Source organism: Sander lucioperca, chromosome 1 (genome assembly GCF_008315115.2).
Source record: "Sander lucioperca isolate FBNREF2018 chromosome 1, SLUC_FBN_1.2, whole genome shotgun sequence".
Classification (NCBI taxonomy): Eukaryota; Metazoa; Chordata; class Actinopteri; order Perciformes; family Percidae; genus Sander; species Sander lucioperca.
Genome location: NC_050173.1, coordinates 17,339,876 through 17,352,316, shown reverse-complemented (window position 1 = coordinate 17,352,316; position 12,441 = coordinate 17,339,876). Strand labels below are relative to the sequence as shown.

General features: G+C 39.4%; 2 protein-coding genes across 3 annotated transcripts; one reads left to right on the top strand and one right to left on the bottom strand.

The window, feature by feature from the left end:
* Window positions 1-664: 664 nt before the first annotated feature.
* Window positions 665-4,534, bottom strand: ngdn (neuroguidin, EIF4E binding protein). Of its 2 annotated transcripts, XR_004104099.2 has the most exons (12): window positions 4,435-4,534; window positions 4,073-4,132; window positions 3,694-3,765; window positions 3,357-3,494; window positions 3,172-3,256; window positions 3,005-3,057; window positions 2,431-2,542; window positions 2,105-2,279; window positions 1,860-2,013; window positions 1,163-1,226; window positions 816-885; window positions 665-785 (listed from the first exon to the last, which is right to left on the bottom strand). XR_004104099.2 is itself a non-coding variant. In XM_031294591.2 (11 exons), the coding sequence occupies exons 1-11, from the start codon at window positions 4,522-4,524 to the stop codon at window positions 866-868; spliced, it is 1,023 nt and encodes a 340-aa protein (XP_031150451.1). In that variant the 5' UTR covers window positions 4,525-4,534; the 3' UTR covers window positions 665-865. The 2 variants fall into 2 exon arrangements, 1 of the variants encoding a protein (XP_031150451.1); XM_031294591.2 differs by having other exon boundaries at window positions 665-885.
* A 423-nt stretch (window positions 4,535-4,957) lies between these two features.
* Window positions 4,958-8,492, top strand: cebp1 (CCAAT/enhancer binding protein (C/EBP) 1). Its single transcript, XM_031294614.2, has 3 exons — window positions 4,958-5,078; window positions 5,938-6,216; window positions 6,361-8,492. The coding sequence occupies exons 1-3, from the start codon at window positions 5,076-5,078 to the stop codon at window positions 6,664-6,666; spliced, it is 588 nt and encodes a 195-aa protein (XP_031150474.1). The 5' UTR covers window positions 4,958-5,075; the 3' UTR covers window positions 6,667-8,492.
* Window positions 8,493-12,441: the final 3,949 nt, after the last annotated feature.

Genomic DNA, 12,441 nt, shown 5'->3' with positions numbered 1-12,441 from the left:
ATGGAGTGGGCGGAATGGTTATTTTAGGGTGGGGAAAGTCAGGGGTGGGGTTTGTGTGGAGACTTTTTTTTTTTTGAAAGGGAGTGGGTTTGAACAAATGTTTTGCTTTTATTTTTATTTTTAACCCATGAGTCTGTAATTAGGAAAAAAAAAAATAAAAAAAATAAAGACATTGTGTAAAAATGAGACTGTCTTGTGTGAGTTTGTTCTCACTTGTTCTGCCCTGCTTCCTCTGCTCTGGTTAAGTGAAGCTTTAATAGTATCCACATACAATTTTATTGGTTCCCTAAAATATATATAAATTCAGCCATTAATTTTATTTACTTGGTTTTTACTACTGTGATGTGAAATGTCTACAGTAATGCATAAATAACTTCTGCATCATACTGTATGTAACCCAGTGACACGTGTGCTAAACATGTATTTGAATTGTCAGTTGGCTGGTGTGCTGGCTGCACCAGGTTGTGATTACGTCTTAAATTAGCATCAGGCTGCTTCTCAAGAAATCATGTAGATTGAACTGAATGGCTGCATATGCTCTTAGCAAGGGGTTAATTAGATGGCACAAGGAATCTTGAAAATTACTCCACCATTCCTGTCCCAATTGATGGTCTGAGGTGATTGACTGCCCTCTAAAGGAGATAAATAAAATGTGACATACAAATACAGGAGTCAACAGTAAATGTTTATTCCACAAACTGATACACTATGCAGAGGTGGTGGGGAATTTTGTACTGCAGCACAACTGACTTATTGGTAACAAAATCAGCTAAACTCTGAAGTATAAACTAAAATGACGGCTGTTGGTAAGAAATCCTCTCCATTCGTCATTTGGTCTTCTAACATTGGACACGTGTTTCGGGTCTTATCTGTGCTTCTTAAAGGCTGCAGAGAAGGACGTGGGTGATTATTCACATGAAATAGGGTTACAAATGTAAATAACAGCTCATATCCTTGATTGAGGTTTCAATTTAGCAGTATTTTTAAATCACACCTTTACTTTATTAACATTTGGTTCTAAAATAGTTTTCTGTAAACTCACAAAATTACACCAACAATTACATAGTTTGTAATAGAAATGAGTTTAAGTTTCTATATTTTTTTTTGAAAGAAATGGAAAGGAAATTCAATTTTACTGTCTGCTATATTTAAATGTTCTCACCTCTCCTTTTCGTTTTCTTCTTCATGAGTTTCTTCTTTTTCTTGGGGCGACAACTATCCCCATCCTTAAACAATAAAAACAAAGTGTTAGAACCAGCAGTCACATTAACAATGTGGTTGAAATAGAAACGAGCCATAATGCTCCTGTTATGAGCCTGTTAGCAACAGCGTTTTGTGGCTTCACGTGCTGTCTAGTACAAAATCTAAACATAGCACATGGATTTTCCTAATACATTTAGCTGAATGAATTTTCCACATTTGCAAGCAGCACAAGGCTGGCCAGCCATTGCTTTAAATCAGTGCTTTTTATGCCAGCAGTAAGTTCATTGACACAGGAAACAGTACAGAGTAGGATGCCATGCCAAGCCTGTGTAGGCATAAAGTGCAACTTGCCAGCACAGCACCAGACAACTGAGTCACCAAGATACACAAAAGTATGAGCACTTCAGGTCCAACGTGCCAGACTTCTTCAAAACACAACACAAGTGTCCTGTCCAGCATTAATCATGTGCTGGTGGCAGCCCTAATTCAATAATATTCAATATAAATAATTCAACTCAATAAATTCCTCTGAAGAGGGATTTAAATAGATTTTCATGTCTGGGCCAGAAATTCAGATTTTTAACATAGGCCTGTCCTGCAGCTCAGCGAGTGCGATATGAGCCCTTCCTGGTGTAAAGATGTCACTGCGAGCTCACCTGGCCCCCCTCGCCGCCTGTCAGTGCTGTGATGTCACTGAAGTGTGTGATGCCGCTCAGCTGGCCGGTCATGGACATCGCGCCTCTCTTTCTGGCATTCTTCTGCCGTTGTGGCATGTTGAGACGCACCATCATGGACTCTTCATAATTTTTCCTTTGAAGAAGAAAAAAAAACAAAACGTTATTGCTGATTGGAAACTCGTATCTGCCCTTCATGTGTCTACCTGTTCACACAAAGTAAACACCTGTGTAGCTCCTCGCGGCTCTCCCGATCGCTCTGGAAGTCCCGTCTGTCCCGGATCTCCTCCGGAGCGTCGCTGTACTGCTGTCTCAGCTCCTGGATCACAGAGCTTCTGAGGGCCGCTCGCCGCTGGCGCTCCGACTGAGCCTTCTTCTTGTCTGCTTCTGTCATGTCACCGTCTGGAGGACACGGGTTGAGATGAGAATTTGTGGTCTTTATTTTGATGCACATGACCCACAGCGATTAAAGCTGTATTATAACTAATATTGATTAGTATTTTTATGACAAGCGGTGAAACAAAATCCTGTTTAAAAAGACAAATGACATTACCATAATGAACTGGGGCAATCTTTGGCGGTACATATTTCCTGCCACTAGAGTGGGCTGCTTTCTTATCCGTCTTATTCTCAGCTTCACCTTCAGACTCCTCAGATTCACTCAACTGGTCGATGAAGCAAATAAAGAAAGTCAGTCAGAGAGTTACAATACTCCATGGTCAGTATTTACAATGTATTTATTATGTATTTTCTTAATTATTAAAATCAATGGTAGCCTGACCAATTAAATGTCCTGAAGCGATAAATCATTTATACAATGGTGCTAGGATTACAGTTTTCCTTGAGCAAGGCACCGAACCCCCAACTCCATGGACAGCCGCAGCCCCCTCACTCTGACATCTCTCCATTTGTGCATGTATAGGTCCTGAGCATGTGTGCATGTGTGTGTGTGTGTGTGTGTGTGTATTTCAGGCCTGTGTGTAATGTGTGTTCTAACAACAGAGTGAAAAAAGTGTAATTTCCCTTGCGTTATTAATGATACCACGAGGTTGTTAAAAACATTTGTGATAAACTGGACCACCCAAATAAAAAGAGTTCAAATGACCACGATGGCATTCAGCCCTTACTTTGCTGATGAGATTTTCAGGATTAGGACGCAGCTGCAGTGGGTCGTTCTCAGCTGAAATCAAACAAAAGACATCGTTATACACCGCAGCCTGTGAAACATCGAGGGAAGGAAATCCGATCATTGGTGGATGCATGCATCACAAACCAATTCCAAAATCAGTTTTACCTAAACTGCCGGTGACAGCTGTGCGCACCAGTTTATCAATCTGGTACTTCAGTTTGTGGTCAATCGGTCGCATCTTCTCCAGGACCTTAAAACAGGAAGACAATCAATCAGCAAAGCAATATGATGCTTTGTCAGCTGGATCGATAAGACTACAAATGAGCGGCCCGTTTCTACAATCATCTCACCGTTCTGACTGTGACCAGTCTATTCAAGGCTTCGCTGTCTTTTATTTTGCCTCCTTCTGTTTTGATGCTGATCAGGTGAGTGAGATCTTGAAGGTAAAAGAGCAGCAGGTGATACCTAAGGTCCAAGAATGACAAACCCTGCAGGGAGAGAGAGAGAGAGAGAGAGGAGTCAGACCAGACAATTCCTTAGTTTGTTTCAACTTGGAGAAGTTTATTTTACATTGTATTCCTTTTCAGTTGTCAGTTACACATGCCTGAAAACGTGGTGTGAACATTTTCTAACAACCAACAGAGATACAGTGAACCTGGGGGCAGTCCTGTTCAAGTCCCCACTCACCTTTGATGTCTTAAATGCCCCATCTTTGACTTTTGTTATCAGGTCACGGACATGACTTGTAACTGAGGCCACCTAAAGAGAAAAGCGACACACTGTTTTTCAGCTGGGGAAACTCAGATCTACACAAGCTGTCTGTGATCAAAGTGACCGTGATCTAAACACCATGGTGGAAGGAACACACCACCACTTCATAATCAATCAACATCAATACATAAAACAACAACAGGATTACAAGAATATTATTCTGTAATATGTAACCATTAGATCTAAGTGTGCGTGTAAATGGGTTCGTATAGTTTCAATACTTTCCAAAGGACTCAGCATATCTCTACTTGCAAACACTGATAATACAATAATATTACAGACACACCGTTCTTACCTGTTCTGTGAGATTCCTCAGCAGCTGTACAGCTGCAGGCAAATCACTTTCAATTAAAGCCTGTCAGAAAGTAAACATGTCAGAAATACAATGCAAAACTGCTAACGCCATGTATCTACACCGCAAAATGTGGGTAACGTAGTAGAAATGCTACTAAAAAGGTAAGTTAGCTAGTGGCTAGCAGGATAACTTAAGTCATTAAAAAACAAAACCAGTATTATCACTTGCTTTTATCAATCTCACGTATAAAATATAGTTTCCGAGTACACGTTACATCGTCGGAATTTGTCTATAATATTAGCATACATTGTAGAAAGATGAAATAAAAGTTGCAGCTCGCAGCATGCTAAGCTTTCACTCACGTTGTCAACAGGGGCAGCCATTTTGTTTTCAATGTAATCTACGGAAGCCGCAGAGGAACATTGGTCATACAGAGCTTGGTAGTGTTGCATTGTAGCCTACTAACAAACAACTGTTGTACTGTACTGTAATGTTATAAATTAAGCGAGTGGCACTGTCAACACAGAGCGGAAAGCTATGAAATAATGAGTTAGTTATTTATTTATTGTAACCCGGTACTCAAAGCTGCCGAAGTTCCTTGTATCAAAATTTGTTTTAAATTAGGCTACTAAAAAACCCTGAAACCACAGGCTACATAATCTGTAGATATGATGGGAGATACGATCACACTACCCTGCTTTCTGTCATTGTCCTTTTCTTTGTCTCTTTACTGTCATTTCTGTGTGTGTGTGTGTGTGTGTGTGTGTGTGTGTGTGTGTGTGTGTGCGTGCGTGTGTGTGCGCGCGCGCGTGCGTGTGTGTGTGAGAGAGAGAGCGAGAGAGACAGAGAGAGAGAGAGAGAGAGAGGGGAGAAGGAGGAGTAGGAAGAAGTGATGGTGAGATCAGACAGAGGTACCTGTCTGTCTCCTGTCTTTCAGACCAGTTTCAGTCAAACTGTCAGAGGAACCTGCAGAATATTCAGAGAGTTTGTGAAGAGCTAAGTCATGGTAAGTAGATCATAGCTTTATTAGACTTTGTAAAAAAAATATAGTCTGCAGTTTATTTTTTACTTTGCTGTACATATATAGGTATGGTTTGCGTTAATGTTGGGCTCCATCTAACAATTACTGTCATAGTCAATTAACCTGCAAATCATTTTCTCAATTAATTGGTAAATCGTTTGGTCTGTAAATATCTGAGAAGAATAACAAAGGTATACATCACAACCCAAGTATGTATATTTTATGCTTGTTTTCAGAGAGGCAGGAACCAGCAAATTTTTTTTGCTTTTTCACCTTGGGAAATTGCTTAAATGATTAATTGAACATCAAAAATGTTGTTGATTACATTTCTGTCAATCTCAATGAATTGACGCATTGTTTCAGCTGTCTACAGCTACAGCTACATCTGTCATTTTAACGTTTCATTTTGTATTGTTCTAATTAATTACTATTACCCCATTAGGAATAATAGTCCTGCATTCTTACTTTAGTAAAAGTACAGAGGTATTATTGGCAAAATGATCTTTAAGTATCAAAAGTAAAAGTACACAATATACAGCAGAATATAAGGCCTTTCAGGGAGTTGAATTAGGGTATATTTTTTGATTATCATAAACCAGGAAGATAACGTGTAAGCAGCCTTTTGCTGAATTGGAGCTAATTAAACCATGTTTTATGTTGTTGGATAGTTTAATAGCTCTGCCTTTTATGTGTTGTGTTCTTGTTTTGCATCTTTCCCCTGTATAGTTACTTTTGTACATGTGTTTTTTTTTGTGTGTTTCTGTTTAATTATAAAAACAAACTAATTTAAGCTTGAAAAAAAAAGAAAAAACCTAATCTTTTTCTGCTTCCGACCACCTTTCAGATGTCAGATACCAGGGTGTCCTCTGTTATCCAGGAGTGGGCAAACGCATACCCGGGTCAGGCTCACACCCACACCCTGAACCCGAACACACCAACCAATCAGCTGACTCAGATGGACATGGCATACAGCCAGTCTCAGGGACTGGTGAGAGGGGGCAGTGATGACAGAATGTCTGAGCAGATGATGGGACTGTCTTACATGCCGTACATGTCTTCCTGTCTCAGCAACTCCTTGAGTGCGGGGAACACAAACCACCAAAGCAACGCCAACACTCAGCAGGTGTGTCTTCATGTGTGTGAGATAGCTTTTTCATTTGTGGATAATAGATAAAGAAGTCATTCCTACACATTTTCTGAAAAAAATCATTAAAAACCACTCTCATCCTGCTTCCCCACAACTTCAACTTGCGTTTCTGACCTCCAGGATTTCTCCTCCTTCCTCCTGCCAACTTTGCGGGCCCCAGTAAACAAGAGGAGCATCAGCAAGGACAGTGCAGAGTACCGGCTGCGACGCGAGAGGAACAACGTCGCTGTGAGAAAGAGCCGGGACAAGGCTCGCAGGAGGATCCTGCTGACCCAGCAGAGGGCCATGCAGCTGCAGGATGAAAACCAGAAGCTGCAGATGAGGATAGGGCAGCTGACACAGGAGCTGGACACTCTCAAACACATCATGTCCCAGCGGCATCTGCAGGGGGCTGGTGAGGGAGTAGCAAGGGACTCCAGTATCTAGAACCAAATTTGTTCCTAGTGTTAATTGTAGGCATCCGATTCATCATTAGTGTCTATGGGCAGGCCTCCAAGTCTCCTTGTTGATTTTTCAGATCAGCAACTATTTGTAAAAAAAAGTCACATGAAAAATGAAGCATTTTGTGGGGGTGTAATGCTCAGTGTTAAAGGGGTTAGTTATAGTTTCATATTGTAAAATTGTGAAGAGGGAAAGCATAACACACTGGCAGGGCTGTAGCTACCATTGAGGACACTGATGTCATGTCTTTTTTCTAGGGTTTTAGATTTAAGACACAAAATTTGCAGTCATTTTTGACCATTAACAATGGGTCTTCAATTTCACACAGAAGTTATCAAAGGCAGCTTCTCATTTCTAACAGATAACCATGGTCTTTGGTGGGGCTGAAATGACAACAGCTAGCAGATTTTATCAGCTGTAGCTAGCTAGTGTAAGCTAAAGCTTCCGCTAAAACCCTGTAAATCGGTTGTTAACGCCATCTGCAGCTGACTTTTTAATGTTTCCATTTGACTCTTTCTAAACAAAGTGGGTGTTTTAAGCCTTAACAGATATTTTTCTTACATACCAGTAACCTGCAACCCCACTTAATAATGCAGTTCACCCCATGCCTTGAAAAAAAAAGGTTTCTACTGTTGGTAGTAAGCAGCCAAACATGCTAACATTTGCAGGTTACGCTCTTGTGGTTTTGGTTTTGTAAAGGCTAAAAAAAGACACACCACCCTCCAAACTTTTAAGATACAGTGTTTCACTACAGCCCCATATGCATACCTTCTGCATGTGGAGGCATCCACAACTTGATAGGTTGCTATAGTTGGTTGTTAAGTCGGGACGGAGGTTTAGCAAATGGTCGATTAAATTCCTGGCAGTGTGGAGTAGGCTTTAAAACAGCATCTCATGGTGGGAAATAACAGACAAAAAACATTTAACTGAATACATTTTTTAAAATCCAAATAATTCTAAATGATAGACTTAATTTTTGGTATGTGGTCAGACTCTTCTGGGTGAGAAGGGAACATCCTCATGACCTCAGTATTTTTTAAATTGTGGCTACGGCCCTGCACACTGGACCTTTGAATAAACGAATGAAGCACCTGAACAAGAGACCTTGAAGTCTCAATATAAAGTACGAAGATGTGTGGTGTTTATGAATGTAGATATCATTGCATATTTTAAAATGTGAGTGAAGAGACTGGAGAGCAGAAACTTTATGCGAGTGACAGAGTCTGTGCATATCAAGATTTGTGAAACAGCTAGGTGAGCTGGGTTAAGGATTTTTAGGGAGAACTTGATGCACCATCGATCTAAAAATCCTTAATGCTGCACACATGGGCCCAACAAAAAGTCCCAAAGGTCGAAAGCTGCATTTACTTAAATTGAGCAAATTCCAAAAAAGACTTTCCTGAAAGTTCCTGAAGACATCTGCACATACATGCATAATCCTTACATAAACTACAAAAAAAAACCACTCTGCGCATTAGACAGATTTGTTATATGTTTTGATTCAACAAACATTGCCTAATCATACCTGACACTTCTTGTCATTGTCAGAGATGATTGTAAGTGTTGTTGCCCAACAAGGTTACACAACCACCTGTGGTTTGTAGGGGATTCAATGAAATCTGAGTGTCTCTCTTTCTGTATATTACTCTATCTTTTGTCACTAAATGAGTATGGGATTACTTGAAATATTGTTGACGCAGTTTTAAATCACCTGTAATGTTGTTGAATGTGTTTTGTGATTTTATAGTAATGCATTGTTAAAGCAATACTTTAAAAAAAACATTTCTTTAAATAAACAAATAATTGCTTGAGTTTGGATGAAACATCTTTTATATCTGCCAATCCCTGATATACAAAAAATATGACAAATTATCCTAATTTAACATAACAAAATATCGACATATATTTAAATATGTCTTTGGATATTAAAGCTGCTTCCTGAAATAACCTTTACAAGCTTTGATTACAGTTCACTGCACCTAAACAACACATCTTTCTCATAGAAAATGGTGTGATATAATCTCAGTATTATTCTCCTTAATTCTCCACTGCATCCTTCATCAGGGAACATGGCGTGCACCTGCCATACTATTTACCATAAGTGTCTACCCACAGAAACGGACGTCATGCCATGGACCGTTGTGCACCAGCGGTTTCCCTTTGTGGGATGGGCAAGATTTCGACATAGTGGAGGACGGAGATGAGGAGCACAGAGATAGTATCAGTGTTTCGGGCTGCCAGGGCCTTCCTGTGGCTGTGATGGTAGTGAAGGGACATAGAGATAGGAGAAAGAGAGGAGGGGGTGGGGGCAACAAGCCAGACATTTAGTCTTTTATCTTGAAATATTTGCCCAAAACAATAGTTTGTAACATTTAGTGACATAGTTACATATTTTCAACACTATATAACCAAAAACAGCATTGGGACTCCTTTGCATCTGGCTCCCAAGATCAAGGATCAGAACACTTATGACTGTGATATTCAAAATAAAGAAACACACATTCAGTTCCCTTTCCATAACTAGTTTCTATGTTGACTATAATAATAAAATATTGCAAATAAGTATTTTCAGAACCTAATCCTAGCTTTTTTTATTGCTGGTGTGGCAACATGAATACAGATGGTCACCTCTCTTTTATACAAATGTTATACCTATTTACACAATGAAAGCGTGCCATTTGTCATCATTATAGTGTATGACTAAAACTCAACACTTACAACATGATTTTAGAGCTATCTGTGTTGTAAAATAATGTTCGTATTCAATATTCCAACTCACTAAACTGAACTGATAATAATTACAACACTACTTTGTTTAGCACACACTGTTAACTGTGCTGTTTGATTCAACAGGTACCAAAACTAATGCCATCCATGTTTTTATTGTCCATGTTGTTTATGTGTTACACAGTGCAGCTCTGCACAGATAATCAGAATATGTAAACGTACAAGCTACAAACACACCACATTCTACTGGCATAGTGAGATGTTTGACATGGGGGCCCATCTTTAGAGATTGGTAGGGTGGCTGCATATATGTGTGAATTAAGTCAATAATAATCAGTGGAATTGAACATATGAGCTATAGAAATGCACTTTTCTCTTTTTTCCATCCCCAATGGTCATTGAGATATGGATATGTATATATGTACGCATATATGTTTTTTGAATTTGTCTTTCTCTCTCTTGTTTTGTTTGTAATAAAAGGCAAAATTGAAATAAAATAGTAGTCAAACTAAGGTTCCTTCTAAAAAAGCTAAATGCTAACACTTCAATCAACTGTTTATGATTATTAGTTATAAATACTGACTTTATCCTCCAAATGTACATAAGAGTTGTGTCATTTTGCTAATGAACTCCTCATTTACAAAGGAGAGTGAAAGTGTGACACAGGCTACTTACAGCCTGTCATTTGTTGAGCGGCACACAATGACTTCTTGTTTGACCGTGTCTGTTGAAATGTCCCACAGCATCGTGTGGGGCAATCTGTGGTCCCAGGACTGCAACATCTCCACAGAGTGAAGAAAGACTGTATTTCACCTAATCCCTACTAAGTTACCCAACAGCAGCAGACCATGAACCCCACCACAGCCCCAGTGAAGCAGCTCCAATCATATAGCTCCTGTTCATTAAAGGTATTTTTATGGCAGTAGTTGAGAAGCTAATTGGACTTCAGTTTCCAGAGCAAAGAATGATTCAATATATCAACATACAAACCGCAGAAGATTAAGTCCAAATATGGGAAACATAAACTTTTTAACTCTATTTCAACACTTCCGCACTTCACACTCACACATGTTCACAACTAAGAGGCAGCCCAGTACAACTCTACGGTCAGAGGATTAGCATTCTCATTTTCAGGTTCCCACCACACCTTCAAAAAACCTTCCAGTGATGGTACCAACATAATCAATAAGAAAGAGCCCTGCAGTGATAGAGATTCTGCAGTGGTGTAAATTGCTTTTCATGGCATGATTGACTAACTGAGGGTGATTCATCTGCTTAAAAAAGCATGACACTTTTTATTGTTCTTTTTTTGCAGATAGCGATTTTCAGGATCCAACTTTCTGATACAGTAGATAATTTACCACAAATGTTCATAAGCTGTAATACATAGATGCTATCTTTGTATTTAGGGGAAGTGGCAGCCATCATGGTCATTCTGTGTGGGTAACACAAACACATTGTCATGACAGCAGACACTAACATTACATACAAGATGTAATGGGGATTTTCTGTTTGAAAAAAAAGAAGTATTTTCTTAGCACTCTTGAAGGTTTAAACACTCGATGACTAACAACATTTAAATGTACAGCAATGTTTGTGTTGACTGATAGAGCCAAAGCATTCCACGATTGGCTGCTGCAACACCAGTGGAACACACTGTGTTAGTGCCATCAAGTGTAACTTAGCAGTCATTACCCAATGGATGGCTGAAACCAATGGTCATGTATTTGTACATGAAATAGGATGTTACAACTGTAGGTCATTCTAGGTCCATCAAATCTGGCATTATATTCCACCTAAAAACAAGGTGGAAATATTATGCCCAGGAATAGTATACTGGGAGAGAGGAAAAGTATCTAAAAAAAAACTATAGTGCTAAATTAGTAGCGATGGCCCTGGCAGGCCTAATAAATGCAAAGGACAAAAGAGTAATACATATGGCCGAAAATAAATGAGGGAATAGAGATGTTCTCCAAGTAGACAATATGTGACATTTCTCACAAATATCAAAATGACATGTTAAAGGTGCATTAGGTAAGACTTATAAAACTAACTTTCTGTCATATTTGCTGAAACTGACCCTATGTTCCAGTAGAACTACTTGAAGCAGGTAATAAAAAAAAAAAAAATCCGCCTCCTCTGGCACCACCTACAGCCTGTAGTGCCATTTGCAAAAATCCACATCTCCCTGTTCAAATGCACCAATCATGGCCAGGGGGGGAGGGGTGTCTAACTGTGTGTCAATCACTGCTCATGCACACGCATTCATTCTCCCTTGTGGGGGGAGGGGCTTAGGAGAACGTTTTGGGCTTTAGCGGAAAGGGGGGAGGGACTGAGAAGTTGTTGATGTTCAAATTTTTTGGCTAAGTCCTGGATCTTCACAATCCTAACTACGGCACCTTTAATCATTGCATATTCACGAGAACAAGCCCATATGAGCCTGGACCATGGAGGTACAGTGTAGGCTTTATTAGACTTGTCTCTTGTGGTGGCCTGTGATTTATGGCTCCATCATGTGGCAGAGAACTACATGCAGACCTTCTGTAGAGATATTTTACAAAGAACAGATGTCTCACTCTACCCATGAATCTGTGTACTTCTTCTGCTGTCCAAATACCATCACGGCATTTGCTGTATATTCTTGGATAAGTGCAAATACAGGGGCTTGCGCGCACAAACCTATTACTGCAAATAGTTTGTCTTTCTGAGCACATTTTACTTTCCCCAAGACTGGTTCTGTCTTTTGGGCTAGTTATTCACTCATTAACATGATAATAAATATATATATTACATAACGTACATACAAAAGCCACTGCAGTATTCCTACATAACCATTTTTCTTTCTAAACCTCTTTTCCTGCCACCCATAATTTTGAACAAAATTAAAATGAAAATCATAAACTAAAAATGGCTGAGATTCTTAAATCTAAAGAGAAAGAAAGAAAATGAAGGTTTCTTAGCAAAAATTCACAAAAACACTTGTAAAGATTACTGGATTCTTTGGAGCAAAAATGTAATGCTCAACCAACATAA

What these genes read in the sequence shown, in the direction of transcription:
- ngdn (XM_031294591.2), bottom strand. Translation starts at nt 4,524, where the DNA reads ATGCAACACTACCAAGCTCTGTATGACCAATGTTCCTCTGCGGCTTCC. An exon ending in GGGCATTTAAGACATCAAAG is followed by an intron (nt 3,495 to 3,693) that starts GTGAGTGGGGAC and finishes CTCTCCCTGCAG; the next exon opens with GGTTTGTCATTCTTGGACCT. An exon ending in AGCTGTCACCGGCAGTTTAG is followed by an intron (nt 3,058 to 3,171) that starts GTAAAACTGATT and finishes GTTTGATTTCAG; the next exon opens with CTGAGAACGACCCACTGCAG.
- cebp1 (XM_031294614.2), top strand. An exon ending in GCAACGCCAACACTCAGCAG is followed by an intron (nt 6,217 to 6,360) that starts GTGTGTCTTCAT and finishes TCTGACCTCCAG; the next exon opens with GATTTCTCCTCCTTCCTCCT.